The 18,635-nt window shown below is 47.0% G+C and overlaps 1 protein-coding gene across 1 annotated transcript in view; it reads right to left on the reverse strand.

Annotated features, from left to right (window-relative positions):
* The window catches only part of LOC106593269 (plasma membrane calcium-transporting ATPase 3), a 373,049-nt gene that overhangs the window by 325,005 nt on the left and 29,409 nt on the right, over nucleotides 1-18,635 (reverse strand). Inside the window, exons 6-9 of the mRNA XM_045692819.1 lie at nucleotides 11,527-11,652; nucleotides 2,958-3,098; nucleotides 2,812-2,853; nucleotides 2,570-2,728 (exon numbers count right to left, since the gene is read on the reverse strand). Of these exons, the coding sequence (XP_045548775.1) occupies nucleotides 2,570-2,728; nucleotides 2,812-2,853; nucleotides 2,958-3,098; nucleotides 11,527-11,652 (468 nt within the window). The remainder of the gene's footprint in view (nucleotides 1-2,569; nucleotides 2,729-2,811; nucleotides 2,854-2,957; nucleotides 3,099-11,526; nucleotides 11,653-18,635) is intronic.

The raw sequence follows: 18,635 nt of genomic DNA on the forward strand, positions 1-18,635 counted from the left end.
TTCTTCAGTTACTGGTTCCACCAACTAAACGTTGCTCTGCCCAGAGTACCCCCTGTGTTCTAGTACCCCCAGTGTTCTAGTACCCCCAGTGGATAGGCTAAGTACCCCCAGGGGTCCAAGTACCCCCAGTGGATAGGCTGAGTACCCCCAGTGGATAGGCTGAGTACCCCCAGGGGTCCTAGTACCCCCTGTGGATAGGCCGAGTACGCCCAGGGGTCCTAGTACCTCCAGTGGATAGTCCAAGTATCCCCTGTGGATAGGCCGAGTACCCCCAGTGGATAGGCCGAGTACCCCCAGTGGATAGGCCGAGTACCCCCAGTGGATAGGCCGAGTACCCCCAGGGGTCCTAGTACCCCCAGTGGATCGGCCAAGTACCCCCAGGGGTCCTAGTACCCCCAGTGGATCGGCCAAGTACCCCCAGGGGTCCTAGTACCCCCAGGGGTCCTAGTACCCCCAGTGGATAGGCCAAGTACCACCAGTGGATAGGCCAAGTACCCCCAGGGGTCCTAGTACCCCCAGTGGATAGGCTAAGTACCCCCAGTGGATAGGCCAAGTACCCCCAGTGTCCTAGTACCCCCAGTGGATCGGCCAAGTATCCCCAGTGGATCGGCCAAGTACCCCCAGGGGTCCTAGTACCCCCAGTGGATAGGCTAAGTACCCCCAGTGGATAGGCCAAGTACCCCCAGTGTCCTAGTACCCCCAGTGGATAGGCCAAGTACCCCCAGTGTCCAAGTACCCCCAGTGGATAGGCCAAGTACCCCCAGGGGTCCTAATACCCCCTGTGGATAGGCCAAGTACCCCCAAGGGTCCTAGTACCCCCTGTGGATAGGCCAAGTACCCCCAGGGGTCTTAGTACCCCCAGTGGATAGGCCAAGTACCCCCAGGGGTCCTAGCACCCCCAGTGGATAGGCCAAGTACCCCCAGGGGTCCTAGTACCCCCAGTGGATAGGCCAAGTACCCCCAGTGTCCCAGTACCCCTGGTTGGGAACCACTGATTTACAGAATAAACATGTGTATAGCACTTATACCAAAAAATTGTCACAGAGAAATCTTTACTAAATGTGGGACCAGTAGGCCTTTACAGTCAGTTACTCACCACATTCTCCATCAATTGCATCATCCGGCTGCCAGGAAAAGCCCCCACCTCGGACACAGTCGACCACGTCATTGTGGAGCTCCTGATCTGTGCAAAGTGTGTGCAATGCAATGGCAATGCATTTTGCAGGATATGCGGACTGTTCTCTGTGGTGCATGAGAACTTCAAACACATTCCGCCTTGGTGATGACTGTCTGTTCTACTACAAGAAGTAGGCTTCCGGTAAAATGTAAGTTATGAATCACAAATCCCCATACGTCTGAAATTCTTCAATGTCATCACTTATTTTGACTTAAATTTTGGTTGTCCAAAAACGCTACCATGTTTGCACTGCGTCTTTGCTGATGAATGCCCTGATCTCTGACCAGTTGTTTGGTGACACGATGCTTCGGGGGATTAACTGTTTCAACTAGGTCAGAAAACGTATTTAACCGACTGTTTGCAAATAACGTAAATAATAGGAATTTGTTTGACCTGGATCATAAAAATAGTATGAATTTTGGCTGACCAAAGCCATGCTGGCACGCGAGAGAAATTAAATATCTGTGCACGCAGGTCCCAAGTGTGTGTGTTTGTGTCACTGTCCAATCAGAGACCCAAAGGGGGTGATCTGAGGCGGTTTGGTCTTTGATTCTCACGCATCAGCATGGGAAATCATCCAGGGAGAGTGGACACTATATGAACACAGCACCGCAGAAGTCGGTAAAAAAAAGTGAGAAAAGTGAAGCTCATCTGTTACAAATTAAATGCGTATGGCCAAACAGAATATACCACAGTAAATTAAATGTGTATGGCCTAACAGAATAAAACACGGAGTTAGAGAACATCCTACCAGTAAATTAAATTTGTATGGCCAAACATAATAAACCACAGTAAATTAAATGTGTATGGCCTAACAGAATAAAACACAGAGTTAGAGAACGTCCTACCAGTAAATTAAATTTGTATGGCCAAACATAATAAACCACAGTAAATTAAATGTATATGGCCTAACAGAATAAAACACAGAGTTAGAGAACGTCCTACCAGTAAATTAAATTTGTATGGCCAAACATAATAAACCACAGTAAATTAAATGTATATGGCCTAACAGAATAAAACACAGAGTTAGAGAACGTCCTACCAGTAAATTAAATTTGTATGGCCAAACATAATAAACCACGGTAAATTAAATGTGTATGGCCTAACAGAATAAAACACAGCGTTAGAGAACGTCCTACCAGTAAATTAAATTTGTATGGCCAAACATAATAAACCACAGTAAATTAAATGTGTATGGCCTAACAGAATAAAACACAGAGTTAGAGAACGTACTACCAGTAAATTAAATGTGTATGGCCAAACATAATAAACCACAGTAAATTAAATGTGTATGGCCTAACAGAATAAAACACAGAGTTAAAGAATGTCCTACCAGTAAATTAAATGTGTATGGCCTAACAGAATAAACCACAGAGTTAGAGAACATCCTACCTGCTTTCCCAATCTGCACAGCCAGTTTGGTGAGTTTACCCTGTAGAACACTCTTCTCTTTCTTTGTTGTGTTGGGTCTCTTCTTCTCCTCCACCTCTCCTCCCTCTGCACTCTTCAGAGGCTGCATCTCCATGGCTACAGCCTCGTCCTGCTTCTTGGCTGTAGGACACACACAGGAGTTTCGAAGTAAGCCCAACCTGATCCCTGACCTTCAACCCCTGACCCTGTCTGTGATTGGTTACCTTTATTCTGGTTGTTCTCCACCGCCACTTCGGGCTGCTTCCCTGATAGAGATAATCAATTAATTAATCAATCAATCAATCAATCAATCAATCAATGTTTGCTACAAATGAATGCAAATACTATGTAGTTGTTAACTCCATCTTACCTTTCTTCTTCTTGTCATCCTCCTCCTCCTCTTCCTCCTCCCCCTCTCCTGCCCCCAGCAGTGTAAAGATGATGCCGGTCTGAGAGTTGACCCCCACAGCTGTTACCAGCATCCTGCCCGAACCCTCCATCACATGGGTACCTGTAGAGAGAAACATACACACAGACATTAAAAATGATATACAAACGTGCAAAAAGAACAAACACATGTTCATATACCCACTCCCCCAACACAAACACAGCCATTAAGATGGCGTCGTACTGGATGATTGATACATGATAATACGACGGAGGACATCTGATCATCCCTGCATTCTACTGGCTAACGTACAGTCACTGGGTAATAAGATGGAGGACCTCTGATCGTCCCTCCATTCTACTGGCTAATGTACAGTCACTGGATAATAAGATGGAGGACCTCTGATCGTCCCTCCATTCTACTGGCTAATGTACAGTCACTAGATAATAAGATGGAGGACCTCTGATCGTCCCTCCATTCTACTGGCTAATGTACAGTCACTAGATAATAAGATGGAGGACCTCTGATCATCCCTCCATTCTACTGGCTAATGTACAGTCACTAGATAATAAGATGGAGGACCTCTGATCGTCCCTCCATTCTACTGGCTAATCTACAGTCACTAGATAATAAAATGGAGGACCTCTGATAATCCCTCCATTCTACTGGCTAATGTACAGTCACTAGATAATAAGATGCAGGACCTCTGATCATCCCTCCATTCTACTGGCTAATGTACAGTCACTAGATAATAAGATGCAGGACCTCTGATCATCCCTCCATTCTACTGGCTAATGTACAGTCACTAGATAATAAGATGGAGGACCTCTGATCGTCCCTCCATTCTACTGGCTAATGTACAGTCACTAGATAATAAGATGGAGTACCTATGATTGTCCCTACATCCTACTGGCTAATGTACATTCTCGTCATAATGAGAAGGAGGACCTCTGATAATCCCTGAATTCTACTGGCTAATGTACATTTACGTGATAATAATACGGAGTACCTCATATATTGTCCTTCCACTCTGCTGGCTAATGTACAGTCACTTGACAATAAGAAAGAGGACCTCTGATCGTCTCTCCATTCTGCTGACTAATGTACAGTCACTTCATAATAAGATGGAGTACCTCTGATCGTCCCTCCATTCTACTGGCTAATGTACATTCAGTGACCCCGGTGATGCATTGCGTAGACCGCCCCACCCTCTGGAGAGCCCTGCGGTTGCGGACAGTGCAATTGCCGTACCAGGCGATGATACAGCCCGACAGGATGCTCTCAATGGTGTATCTGTAAAAGTTTGTGAGGGTCTTAAGGGCCAAGACACATTTCTTCAGCCTCCTAAGGTTGAAGAGGCCTTGTTGAGCCTTCTTCACCACAATGTCTGTGTGGGTGGACCATTTCAGATTGTCAATGATGTGTACCCTGAGGGAATTTTAAGCTTTAAAACCTTCTCCACTGCGGCCCCATCGATATAGATGGGGGGCATGCTCCCTCTGCTGTCTCCTGAAGTCCACGATCAGCCCTTTCCACTTTGTTGACGTTGAGGGAGAGGTTATTTTCCTGGCACCACTCTGCCAGGGCCCCTCATCTCCTCCCTGTCGGCTGACTCGTCATTGTAGGAAATCAGGCCTACCACTGTTGTGTCGTCTGCAAACTTGACGATTGAGTTGAGGATCAGCGTAGCGGAGGTGTTGTTGCCTACCTTCACCACCTGGGGGCAGCCTGTCATGAAGTCCAGGACCCAGTTGCACAGGACGGGTTTCAGACCCAGGATCCCCAGCTTAATGATGAGCTTGGAGGGTGTTATGGTGTTGAATGCTGAGCTGTAGTCAATGAACAACATTCTTACATAGGTATTCCTCTTGTCCAGATGGGATAGGGCTGTGTGCAGTGCAATGGCGATTTCATCAGCTGTAGATCTATTGGGGTGCTATGCAAATTGCAGTGGGTCTAGGGTGGCCGGTAAGGTGGAGGTGATATGATCCTTAACTAGCCTCTCAAAGCACGAGCGATAGTCATTTAGATCAGGTACCTTTACTTTCTTTGGTACAGGAACAATGGGGGACATCTTGAAGCAAGTGAGGACAGCAGAATGGGATAGGGAGAGATTGAATATCTCCGTAAACACTCCAGCCAACTGGTCTGCACATGCTCTTCTGCGCATGCTGTGAGGCAAGGGATGCCGTCTGGGCAGGCTAGGCCGGCAGCCTTGCGAGGGTTAACATCTTACTTAAATGTCTTACTCATGTCGGACACGGGAGAACGAGAGGTCACAGTCCTCTGCCGCGGTGGTGGTACTGGGTTTTCCTTGAAGTGGGCAAAGAAGTTTAGCTTGTCTGATAGCGAGACGTCGGTGTCCTGCCACATCTCGTGTCTGAGCCGTTGCATTGCAACTCCACTTTGTCTCTGTACTGACGTTTTGCCTGTTTGATTCCCTTACAGAAGGCAAAACTGGACTGTTTCTATTCCAAGTCACCTTGCCGTGGTTAAAACCTCTATGGGCTAGGTGGGACGCAGGCGTCCCACCCGTGGTGCACTCCATCAACAGCAGGTGCATTTCAAGAGCGACAAATTTGAATCCAAATAAATGTCAAAATTCAAATTTTTCAAACATACAACTATTTTACACCCTTTGAAAGATAAACATCTCCTTAATCTAACCACGTTTTACGATTTCAAAAAGGTTTTACGGTGAAAGCATAAATTTAGAGTATGTTAGGACAGTACATTTACAAGAGTTGTGTGTAATGTTTTGTCAATTCAAAGACAGGGTCACCAAAACCATAAAACCAGCTAAAATGATGCACTAACCTTTTACAATCTCCATCAGATGACACTCCTAGGACATTATGTTAGACAATGCATGCATTTTTAGTTCTATCAAGTTGATATTTATATCCAAAAACAGCGTTTTACTATGGCATTGATGTTGAGGAAATCGTTTCCCTCCAATAACCGGCAGTCAAGTCAGCGTCACAAATTAAATAATTAAAATTAGAAAACATTGGTAAAATATTATATTGTCATTTAAAGAATTATAGATTTACATCTCTTGAACGCAATCAACTTGCCAGATTTAAAAATAACCTTACTGGGAAATCACACTTTGCAATAATCTGAGCACTGCGCCCAGAAAAATACGCGTTGCGATACAGACTAGTCGTCATGTTGGGGAGATCTAAAATCGAAAATACTATGTAAATAATCCATTACCTTTGATTCTCTTCATCAGATGTCACTTCCAGGTATCACAGGTCCATAACGAATGTAGTTTTGTTCAAAAAAGCTCATCATTTATGTCCAAAAATCTCCGTCTTGTTAGCACATGATCTAAGCCCGCCGGACTTCACTTCATGAACGAGGGGAAAAAATATATTTACGTTCGTTCAAACATGTCAAACGTTGTATAGCATAAATCATTAGGGCCTTTTTTAACCAGAACATGAATAATATTCAAGGTGGACGAATGCATACTCTTTTATAACTTATTGGAACGAGGGTACCCTACATGAACTCGCGCGCCAGGTGTCTAATGGGCCATCATCGTTCCATGGCTCTTGTTCGGTCAGATCTCCCTCCAGAAGACTCAAAACACTTTGTAAAGGCTGGTGACATCTAGTGGAAGCAATCTAGGTAATACAACACATCAGGTATCCACTTCCTGTCAGAAAATGTCTCAGGGTTTTGCCTGCCAAATGAGTTCTGTTATACTCACAGACACCATTCAAACAGTTTTAGAAACATTAGAGTGGTTTCTATCCATATATAATAAGTATATGCATATTCTAGTTACTGGGTAGGATTAGTAACCAGATTAAATCGGGTACATTTTTTTTATCCAGCCGTGCAAATACTGCCCCCTAGCCCTAACAGGTTTAAGAGTGGTGGTTCGCGCTTTCAGTTTTTTCACAAATCTATCCACAGTTTTTGATTTGGATTGGTTTTAATGGTCACGGTGGGATCGATATCCCCTATGCACTTCCTGATTAACTCGCCACGGTGTCAGTGTATACGACAATGTTATTCTCAGAGGCAACCTGGAACATATCCCAGTCCGCCTGATCAAAATAATCTTGAAGCATGGATTCGGATTGGTCAGACCAGCATTGAACAGTCCTTACTACGAGTACTTCCTGTTTGAGTTTCTGCCAATAGGAAGGGAGGAGTGAACAAAAGGACTTGTGTTTCTGTACGTTATCACAATCACACCATGAGTAGTTAATCATGAAACATACACCTCCTCCTTTCTTTTTCCCAGAGAGTCCTTTATTCCTGTCTACGCGATGTACTGAGAACCCAGCTGGCTTTATGGATGGGGACAGTATATCTGGAGAGAGCCATGATTCCATGAAGCAGAATCTGTTACTGTACCTTATGTCTCTCTGGAAGGAGATCCTCGCTCTGAGCTCATCTACTTTATTGTCCAGGAACTGCACATTAGCGAGTAATATACTCGGAAGTGGTGGATGGTTTGCACGCCTCCTGAGTCAGACTTAAAGTTCACTCTGAATAACTATTTTCCACCGGTGCGCGTCTTGGAGCAACCTCTGGTATAAGTGAAATCACCTTGGGGGGGGGGGGGTACGAACAAAGGATACAATTTAGGAAAGTCGCATTTCTCATCGAAATGCTGGTGAGTTACCGCTGCTCTGATATCCAAAAGGTATTTCCATCTGTAAGTAATAATGCAAAAAAAAACTTTCTGGAAATAACACACACACACACACACACACACACAAAAAGATACTGCAACGTTGCTTTGGAGCCAGGAACCAGGCGAGCATGTCTATTGTCGACATCTTGATACAGTCATGAAGGAGGCGCGACACTGCCTCATCCCACTCAGGAGGTTGAAAAGATTTGGCATGGGCCCTTAAATTCTCAATAAGTTCTACAGCTGTACAATTGAGAGCATCTTGACTGGCTGCATCACTGCTTGGTATGGCAATAACACCGCCCTCGATAGCATGGCGCCACAGAGGGTGGTGCGGACAGCCCAGTACATCACTCGGGCCGAGCTTCCTGCCATCCTAGACCTCTATACCAGGCAGTGTGAAGAGAAATGATCTCCCTGCCATCCAGGACCTCTATACCAGGCAGTTTGAAAGGAAGGCCCTATAATTGTTAAAGAGTCCAGCCACCCAAGCCAATGACTGTTCTCTCTGCTTCCGCATGGCAAGCGGTACCATTGCATCTAGTCTGACACCAACAAGATCCTAAAAAGCTTATATCTGCCAAGACATAAGACTGCTAAAAAGCTAACAAAATGGCTACACGGATTATCTGAGTTGACCTGAATGTTATTCTTATTTTTGCACCGTCTCTATGCAGACTCACAGGACACTACACATTCACACACACACTGTCACTCCAACACACACACAAACACTCACGCCATCATTTGCTCACTCACACATAATATGCACATGCATTTACAGTGCCTTGCAAAAGTATTCATCCCCCTTGTCGTTTTTCCTATTTTGTTGCGTTACAACCTGTAATTTAAATTGATTTTTATTTGGATTTAATGTAAAGGACATATACAAAATAGTCCAAATTGGTGAAGTGAAATGAAAAAAATTACTTGTTTAAAAATGTTAAAAACAATTTAAAACGGAAAAGTGGTGTGTGTATATGTATTCACCCCCTTTGCTATGAAGCCCCTAAATAAGATCTGGTGCAACCAATTACCTTCAGAAGTCACATTATTAGTTAAATAAAGTCCACCTGTGTGCAATCTAAGTGTCTCATGATCTGTCATATGATCTCAGTATATATACATCTGTTCTGACAGGCCCCAGAGTCTGCCACACCACTAAGCAAGGGGCACCACCAAGCAAGCGGCACCATGAAGACCAAGGAGTTCTCCAAACAGGTCAGGGACAAAGATGTGGAGAAGTACAGATCAGGGTTGGGTTATAAAAAAAATATCTGAAATGTTGATCATCCCACAGAGCACCATTAAATCCATTATTAAAATATGGAAAGAATATGGCACCACAACAAACCTGCCAAGAGAGGGCCGCCCACGAAAACTCACGGACCAGGCAAGGAGGGCATTAATCAGAGAGACAACAAAGAGACAAAGATAACCCTGAAGGAGCTGCAAAGCTCCACAGCGGACATTGGAGTATCTGTCCATAGGACCATTTTAAGCCGTACACTCCACAGAGCTGGGCTTTACGGAAGAATGGCCAGAAAATAAGCCATTGCTTAAAGAATAAAATAAATAAACATTTGGTGTTTGCCAAAAGGCACGTGGGAGACTCTCCAAACATATGGAAGCTCTAGTCAGATGAGACTAAAAGTAAGCTTTTTGGCCATCAAGGAAAACGCTATGTCTGGCACAAACCCAACACCTCTCATCATCCCGAGAATACCATCCCCACAGTGAAGCATGGTGGTGGCAGCATCATGCTGTGGGGATGTTTTTCATCGGCAGGGACTGGGAAACTGCTCAGAATTGAAGGAATGATGGATGGCGCTAAATACAGGGAAATTCTTGAGGGAAACCTGTTTGTCTTCCAGAGATTTAAGCTGGGACGGAGGTTCACCTTCCAGCAGGACAATGACCCTAAGCATACTGCTAAAGCAACACTCGAGTAGTTTAAGGGGAAACATTTAAATGTCTTGGAATGGCCTAGTCAAAGTCCAGATCTCAATCCAATTGAGAATCTGTGGCATGACTTAAAGATTGCTGTACACCAGCGGAACCCATCCAACTTGAAGGAGCTGGAGCAGTTTTGCCTTGAAGAATGGGAAAAATCCCAGTGGCTAGATGTGGCAAGCTTATAGGGACATACCCCAAGAGACTTGCAGCTGTAATTGCTGCATAAGGTGGCCCTACAAAGTATTGACTTTGGGGGAGGGGGCGGGGTGAATAGTTATGCATGCTCAAGTTTCTTTTGTCTTATTTCTTGTTTGTTTCATTATAAAAAATATTTTGCATCTTCAAAGTGGTAGGCATGTTTTCTAAATCAAATGATACAAACCCCCCACAAATCCATTTTAAATCCAGGCTGTAAGGCAAGAAAATAGGAAAAATGCCAAGGGGGTGAATACTTTCGCAAGCCACTGTATACTGACTCCACACACACACACACACACACACACACACACACACACACACACACACACACACACACACACACACACACACACACACACACACACACACACACACACACACTACTCTGTTTATTATATATCCTGTCACCTTGCCCTATACATATCTACCTCCATCACTCCAGTATCCCTGTCTCCTATACATATCTACCTCCATCACTCCAGTATCCCTGTCCCCTTCCCCCTATACATATCTACCTCCATCACTCCAGTATCCCTGTCCCCTTCCCCCTATACATATCTAACACTATCGATCCAGTATCCCTGTCCGCTTCCCCCTATACATATCTACCTCCATCACTCCAGTATCCCTGTCTCCTTCCCCCTATACATATCTACCTCCATCACTCCAGTATCCCTGTCTCCTTCCCCCTATACATATCTACCTCCATCACTCCAATATCCCTGTCTCCTTCCCCCTATACATATCTACCTCCATCACTCCAGTATCCCTGTCTCCTTCCCCCTATACATATCTACCTCCATCACTCCAGTATCCCTGTCTCCTATACATATCTACCTCCATCACTCCAGTATCCCTGTCCCCTTATACATATCTACCTCCATCACTCCAGTATCCCTGTCCCCTTCCCCTCCCTACATCTATCACTCCAGTATCCCTGTCCCCTTCCCCCTATACATATCAACCTCCATCACTCCAGTATCCCTGTCACCTTCCCCCTATACATATCTACCTCCATCACTCCAGTATCCCTGTCCCCTTCCCCCCTATACATATCTACCTCCATCACTCCAGTATCCCTGTCTCCTTACCCCTATACATATCTACCTCCATCACTCCAGTATCCCTGTCCCCTATACATATCTACCTCCATCACTCCAGTATCCCTGTCTCCTTCCCCTATACATATCTACCTCCATCACTCCAGTATCCCTGTCCCCTTCCCCCTATACATATCTACCTCCATCACTCCAGTATCCCTGTCCCCTTCCCCCTATACATATCTACCTCCATCACTCCAGTATCCCTGTCCCCTATACATATCTACCTCCATCACTCCAGTATCCCTGTCCCCTATACATATCTACCTCCATCACTCCAGTATCCCTGTCACCTTCCCCCTATACATATCTACCTCCATCACTCCAGTATCCCTGTCCCCTTCCCCCTATACATATCTACCTCCATCACTCCAGTATCCCTGTCCCCTTCCCCCTATACATATCTACCTCCATCACTCCAGTATCCCTGCACATTGTTAATATGGTACTGGAACTGACTTTTAAAATATTTCCTGTATATAGTATGCTTCCTTAATTCATGGTGTATTTCATATCTCTTATTATTATTTCTTATGTGTTTTTGTTCTTCCTTGATATTTTTAGTATTACATTGCTGTTTATTACTGCATTGTTGGGGTTAGAGCTAGCAAGTGTTGAAATACATAGACACACCCACCAGAGAGCAGCATAGGGTCTTTGTCCACAGTCTTCCCAACGTGGTCTGATTCCCCAGTCAGAGAACTCTCATCTATCTTCAGGTCATTTCCCTGGATCAGGATACCATCCGCTGGCAACAGGTCCCCTATAGAAAGCATACAATACATACAGTACATAACGTTATACATATAGGTACAGATACAATATATACAGTATACAGTTGAAGTCGGAAGTTTACATACACTTAGGTTGGAGTAATTTAAAAATTGTTTTTCAACCACTCCACAAATTTCTTGTTAACAAACTATAGTTTTGGCAAGTCAGTTAGGACATCTACTTTCTGCATGACACAAGTCATTTTTCCAACAATTGCTTACAGACAGATTATTTCACTTATAATTCACTGTATCACAATTCCAGAAAATGATGTCATGGCTTTAGAATCTTCTGATAGGCTAATTGACATCATTTGAGTCAATTGGAGGTGTACCTGTGGATGTATTTCAAGGCCTACCTTCAAACTCAGTGCCTCTTTGCTTGACATAATGGGAAAATCAAAAGAAATCAGCCAAGACCTCAGAATAAAAATTGTAGACGTCCACAAGTCTGGTTCATCCTTGGGAGCAATTTCCAAATGCCTGAAGGTAACACGTTCGTCTGTACAAACAATAGTACGCAAGTATAAACACCATGGGACCACGCAGCCGTCATACCGCTCAGAAAGGTGACGTGTTCTGTCTCCTAGAGATGAACGTACTTTGGTGCGAAAAGTGCAAATCAATCCCAGAACAACAGCAAAGGACCTTGTGAAGATCCTGGAGGAAACAGGTACAAAAGTATCTATATTCACAGTAAAACGAGTCCTATATCAACACAACCTGAAAGGCCGCTCAGCAAGGAAGAAGCCACTGCTCCAAAACTGCCATAAAAAAAGCCAGACTACGGTTTGCAACTGCACGTGGGGACAAAGATCGTACTTTTTGGAGAAATGTCCTCGGGTCTGATGAAACAAAAATAGACCTGTTTGGCCATAATGACCATCGTTATGTTTGGAGGAAAAAGGTGGAGGCTTGCAAACCGAAAAAAACACCATCCCAACAATGAAGCACGGGAGTGGCAGCATCATGTTGTGGGGGTGCTTTGCTGCAGGAGGGACTGGTGCACTTCACAAAATAGATCATCATGAGGTAGGAAAATGATGTGGATATATTGAAGCAACATCTCAAGACATCAGTCAGGAAGTTAAAGCTTGTTCGCAAATGGGTCTTCCAAATGAACAATGACCCCAAGCATACTTCCAAAGTTGTGTCAAAATGGCTTAAAGACAACAAAGTCAAGGTATTGGGGTGGCCGTCACAAAGCCCTGACCGCATCCTATAGACAATTTGTGGGCAGAACTGAAAAAGCGTGTGCGAGCAAGGAGGCCTACAAACCTGACTCATTTACACCAGCTCTGTCAGGAGGAATGGGCCATAATTCACCCAACTTATTGTGGGATGCTTGTGGAAAGCTACACGAAACGTTTGACCCAAGTTAAACGTTTTAAAGGCAATGCTACCAGATACTAATTGAGTGCATGTAAACTTCTGACCCACTGGGAATGTAATGAAATAAATAAATAATTCTCTCTACTATTATTCTGACATTTCACATTCTTAAAATAAAGTGGTGATCCTAACTGACCTAAGACAGGTAATTTTTACTAGGATTAAATGTCAGGAATTGTGAAATACTGAGTTTAAATGTATTTGGCTAAGGTGTATGCAAACTTACGACTTCAACTGTACTCCTATAGGTGCAATGTACAGTATACATACATACATATACACACATTATACTACTATTGTTCTGGTCACCTACAGTGTTATCTAAACTCAGCCAAAGAAGAAACGTCCCTTTTTCAGGATAATGTCTTTCAAAGATGATTTGTAAAAATCAAAATAACTTCACAGATCTTAATTGTAAAGGGTTTAAACACTGTTTCCCATGCTTTTTCAATGAACCATAAACAATTAATGAACATGGAACGGTCGTTAAGACACTAACAGCTTATAGACGGTAGGCAATTCAGGTCACAGTTATGAAAACTTAGGACACTAAAGAGGCCTTTCTACTGACTCTGAAAAACACCAAAAGAAAGATGCCCAGGGTCCCTGCTCATCTGCGTGAACGTGACTTAGGCATGCTGCAAGGAGGCACGAGGACTGCAGATGTGGCTAGGGCAATAAATTGCAATGTCCGTACTATGAAACACCTAAGATGGTGCTACAGGGAGACAGGACGGACAGCTGATCATCTTCTCAGTGGCAGACCACGTGTAACAACACCTGCACAGGATCGGTACATCCGAACATCACACCTGCGGGACAGGTACAGGATGGCAACAACAACTGCCCGAGTTACACCAGGAACGCACAATCCCTCCATCAGTGCTCAGACTGTCCATAATAGGCTGAGAGAGGCTGGACTGAGGGCTTGTAGGTCTGTTGTAAGGCAGGTCCTCACCAGACATCACCGGCAACAACGTCGCCTATGGGCACAAACCCATCGTCGCTGGACCAGACAGGACTGGCAAAAAGTGCTCTTCACTGACGAGTCGCGGTTTTGTCTCACTGGGGGCAATGGTCGGATTCGCGTTTATCGTCGAAGGGATGAGCGTTACACCGAAGCCTGTACGCTGGAGCAGGATCGACTTGGAGGTGGTCTGGGGTGGTGTGTCATGGTCTTGGGCGGTGTGTCACAGCATCGTCGGACTGAGCTTGTTGTCATTGCAGGAAATCTCAATGCTGTGCATTACAGGGAAGACATCCTCCTCCCTCATGTGGTACCCTTCCTGCAGGCTCATCCTGACATGACCCTCCAGCATGACAATGCCACCAGCCATACTGCTCGTTCTGTGCGTGATTTCCTGCAAGACAGGAATGTCAGTGTTCTGCCATGGCCAGCGAAGAGCCCGGATCTCAATCCCATTGAGCACGTCTGGGACCTGTTGGATCGGAGGGTGAGGTGTAGGGCCATTCCCCCCCAGAAATGTCCGGGAACTTGCAGGTGCCTTGGTGGAAGAGTGGGGTAACATGTCACAGCAAGAACTGGCAAATCTGGTACAGTCCATGAGGAGGAGATGAACTGCATGTAACACCAGTTGTCATGGAGAGAAGACCAAGGCGCAGCAGGTATGTGAATACTCATATTTAATTTCCAAAAAAAGGAGTAAAGCATCCACTTAACAAAACAATAAAGGTGACAACAGCAACAGTTCTGCAGGCTATTAACCTGTTAGGGCTAGGGGGCAGTATTGACACGGCTGGATAAAAAACATACCCGATTTAATCTGGTTACCACTCCTACCCAGTAACTAGAATATGCATATACTTATTACATATGGATAGAAAACACCCTACATTTTCTAAAACTGTTTGAATGGTGTCTGTGAGTATAACAGAACTCAAATGGCAGGTCAAAACCTGAGAGATTCCTTTACAGGAAGTGGCCTGTCTGACCATTTGTTGAACTTCTTTTCCATCTCTATCATTTACTAAGGATCTCTGCTCTAACGTGACACTTCCCACGTCGTCCATAGGCGCTCAGAGCCCGGGAAAAAACAGAATGTCGTCATTCCAGCCCCAGGCTGAAACACATTATCGCCTTTCTCAAGTGGCCGATCAAGGGACACTGGCTTATGCGCGTGACCCCGACCGCCCCCGCCTTTGGGATTTTTTCCTCTGTTTGCCGAAAAGGAGATTCCCTGTCGGAATATTATCGCTTTTCTACGAGAAAAATGTCGTAAAATTTATTTTAAACAGCGGTTGACATGCTTCGAAGTACGGTAATGGAATACTTAGAATTTTATTGTCACGAATTGCGCCATGCGCGTGACACTTCTTTACTATTTCGGATAGTGTCTGGAACGCACGAACAAAACGCCGCTATTCGGATATAACGATGGATTATTTTGGACCAAACCAACATTTGTTATTGAAGTAGCAGTCCTGGGTGTGTATTCTGACGAAGACAACAAAAGGTAATGAAACTTTTATAATAGTAAATATGATTAAGGTGAGTGCTAAACTTGCCGGGTGTCTAAATAGCGAGCCCGTGATGCCTGGGCTATGTACTTAGAATATTGCAAAATGTGCTTTCACCAAAAAGCTATTTTAAAATCGGACATATCGAGTGCATAGAGGAGGTCTGTATCTATAATTCTTAAAATAATTGTTATGCTTTTTGTGAACGTTTATCGTGAGTAATTTAGTAAAATGTTAGCGAATTCCCCGGAAGTTTGCGGGGGGTATGCTAGTTCTGAACGTCACATGCTAATGTAAAAAGCTGGTTTTTGATATAAATATGAACTTGATTGAACAAAACATGCATGTATTGTATAACATAATGTCCTAGGGTTGTCATCTGATGAAGATCATCAAAGGTGAGTGCTGCATTTAGCTGTCTTCTGGGTTTTGGTGACATTATATGCTGGCTTGAAAAATGGGTGTCTGATTATTTCTGGCTTGGTACTCTGCTGACATAATCTAATGTTTTGCTTTCGTTGTAAAGCCTTTTTGAAATCGGACAGTGTGGTTAGATTAACGAGAGTCTTGTCTTTAAATGGCTGTAAAATAGTCATATGTTTGAGAAATTGAAGTAATAGGATTTTTAAGGTTTTGAAAATCGCGCCACAGGATAGCAGTGGCTGTTACGTAGGTGGGACGAATTCGTCCCGCCTAGCCTAGAGAGGTTAAACGCAGTGCAAAAACAACCACCCACAACCCCAAAGAAAAACACACATACCTATATAGGACTTCCAATCAAAGGCAACTCAACAAACCTGCCTTCAATTGGATGTCCCAATCAACAACACAATCATTCACATACAAAAACTGCCACGTCCTGACCCCAAAACTAATACAATAGCTCCATCTGCTGGTCAGGACGTGACAGTACCCCCCCTCAAGGTGCAGACCCCGGAATGCACCTACCAACAGAAAACACCAACAAAAAACCCATAAACACAAACCCCTAAACAATAAGGGAGGGAAGGGAGGGTGGCTGCCGTCACCGACGGCACTGTGCTACACCCTCCCTCCCCAACCCACCTATCCTGGAGGTGGCTCAGGTGCAGGACGTGGACCTCACTCCACCTTCGGCGTCGCCCACTTTGGTGGCGCCGATAGCTGCACCGGGCAGACGGACCACTCGTGCTGGGCCGGAGGACAGGCGGGCCACTCGGGCTGGGCCGGAGGACAGGGGTGCCACTCGGGCTGGGCCGGAGGACTGGGGGCCACTCGGGCTGGGCCGGAGGACAGGGGGGCCACTCGGGCTGGGCCGGAGGGCAGGGGGGTCACTCGGGCTGGGCCGGAGGGCAGGGGGGCCACTCGGGCTGGGCCGGAGGGCAGGGGGCCACTCGGGCTGGGCCGGAGGACAGGGGGGCCACTCGGGCTGGGCCGGAGGACAGATCCGGTCAGATCCCTGGCAGATCCGGTCAGGCGGGCACCTCTGGCAGATCCGGGCAGTCGAGCCACTCTGGCAGACCCGGGCAGTCTGGCCACTCTGGCAGACCCGGGCAGTCTGGCCACTCTGGCAGCTCCGGGCAGTCTGGCCACTCTGGCAGCTCCGGGCAGTCTGGCCACTCTGGCAGCTCCGGGCAGTCTGGCCACTCTGGCAGCTCCGGGCAGTCTGGCCACTCTGGCAGCTCCGGGCAGTCTGGCCACTCTGGCAGCTCCGGGCAGTCTGGCCACTCTGGCAGTTCCGGGCAGTCTGGCCATTCTGTCAGTTCCGGGCAGTCTGGCCACTCTGGCAGTTCCGGGCAGTCTGGCCACTCTGACAGTCCCGGGCAGTCTGGCCACTCTGGCAGTTCCGGGCAGTCTGGCCACTCTGGCAGTTCCGGGCAGTCTGGCCACTCTGGCAGTTCCGGGCAGTCTGGCCATTCTGGCAGTTCCGGGCAGTCTGGCCACTCTGGCAGTTCCGGTCAGGCGGGCCACTCTGGCAGACCCGGGCAGTCGAGCCACTCTGGCAGACCCGGGCAGTCGGGCCACTCTGGCAGACCCGGGCAGTCGGGCCACTCTGGCAGACCCGGGCAGTCGGGCCACTCTGGCAGTTCCGGGCAGTCTGGCCACTCTGACAGTCCCGGCAGTCTGGCCACTCTGGCAGTTCCGGGCAGTCTGGCCACTCTGGCAGTTCCGGGCAGTCTGGCCACTCTGGCAGTTCTGGGCAGTCTGGCCACTCTGGCAGTTCCGGGCAGTCTGGCCACTCTGGCAGTTCCGGGCAGTCTGGCCACTCTGGCAGCTCCGGGCAGCCGGGCGCGCTCTGGCGGCTCCTGACTAGCGGGCGGCTCTGGCGGCTCCTGACTAGCGGGCGGCTCTGGCGGCTCCTGACTAGCGGGCGGCTCTGGCGGCTCCTGACTAGCGGGCGGCTCTGGCGACTTACGACTGGCGGGCAGCTCTGGTGACTGTTGACTGGCGGGCAGCTCTGGTGACTGTTGACTGGCGGGCAGCTCTGGCGACTGTTGACTGGCGGGCAGCTCTGGCGACTTCCGACTGGCGGGCAGCTCTGGTGACTCTAGACTGGCGGGCAGCTCTGGTGACTCTAGACTGGCGGGCAGCTCTGGTGACTTACGACTGGCGGGCAGCTCTGGTGACTCTTGACTGGCGAGGCTGGGCTGACGCACTAGACTCCTGATGCGTGGGCCTGGTACAGGACGTGCCAGCCTGGAGACACGCACCTCCATGCTAGTGCGTCTAGCGGGAAACACCGGACCGAAAGGGCGCACTGGCAGTCTTGAGTGCAGGGTTGGCATCACCCCTTCCGGCTCGATGCTCACCTTGCCCTGGCACCTGTGGGGCGCTGGTACTGGGCGGACTGGGCTGTGCGTCCGTATAGGCGAGATGGTGCGTACCTCAGCGTAACATGGCGCCCTCCACCTCATACGCACCTCCCTGTAGTCATGGGTAGCTGGCTTACGGCTCTTCCCTGGCCTGGCCAAGCTAACCGTGTGCCCCCCCCAAAAAAATTATTGGGGGTGCCTCTCGGGTTTCCTACCCAGCCGTGTTCCAGCAAAACGTTCCCGTTGGTTCCTCTGTCCAGCTGCCTCCACTCTCCTGAGTGCCTCCACCTGTTCCCATGGGAGGCGATCCC

This window comes from Salmo salar, chromosome ssa13 (genome assembly GCF_905237065.1).
Source record: "Salmo salar chromosome ssa13, Ssal_v3.1, whole genome shotgun sequence".
In the NCBI taxonomy this organism is placed as follows: Eukaryota; Metazoa; Chordata; class Actinopteri; order Salmoniformes; family Salmonidae; genus Salmo; species Salmo salar.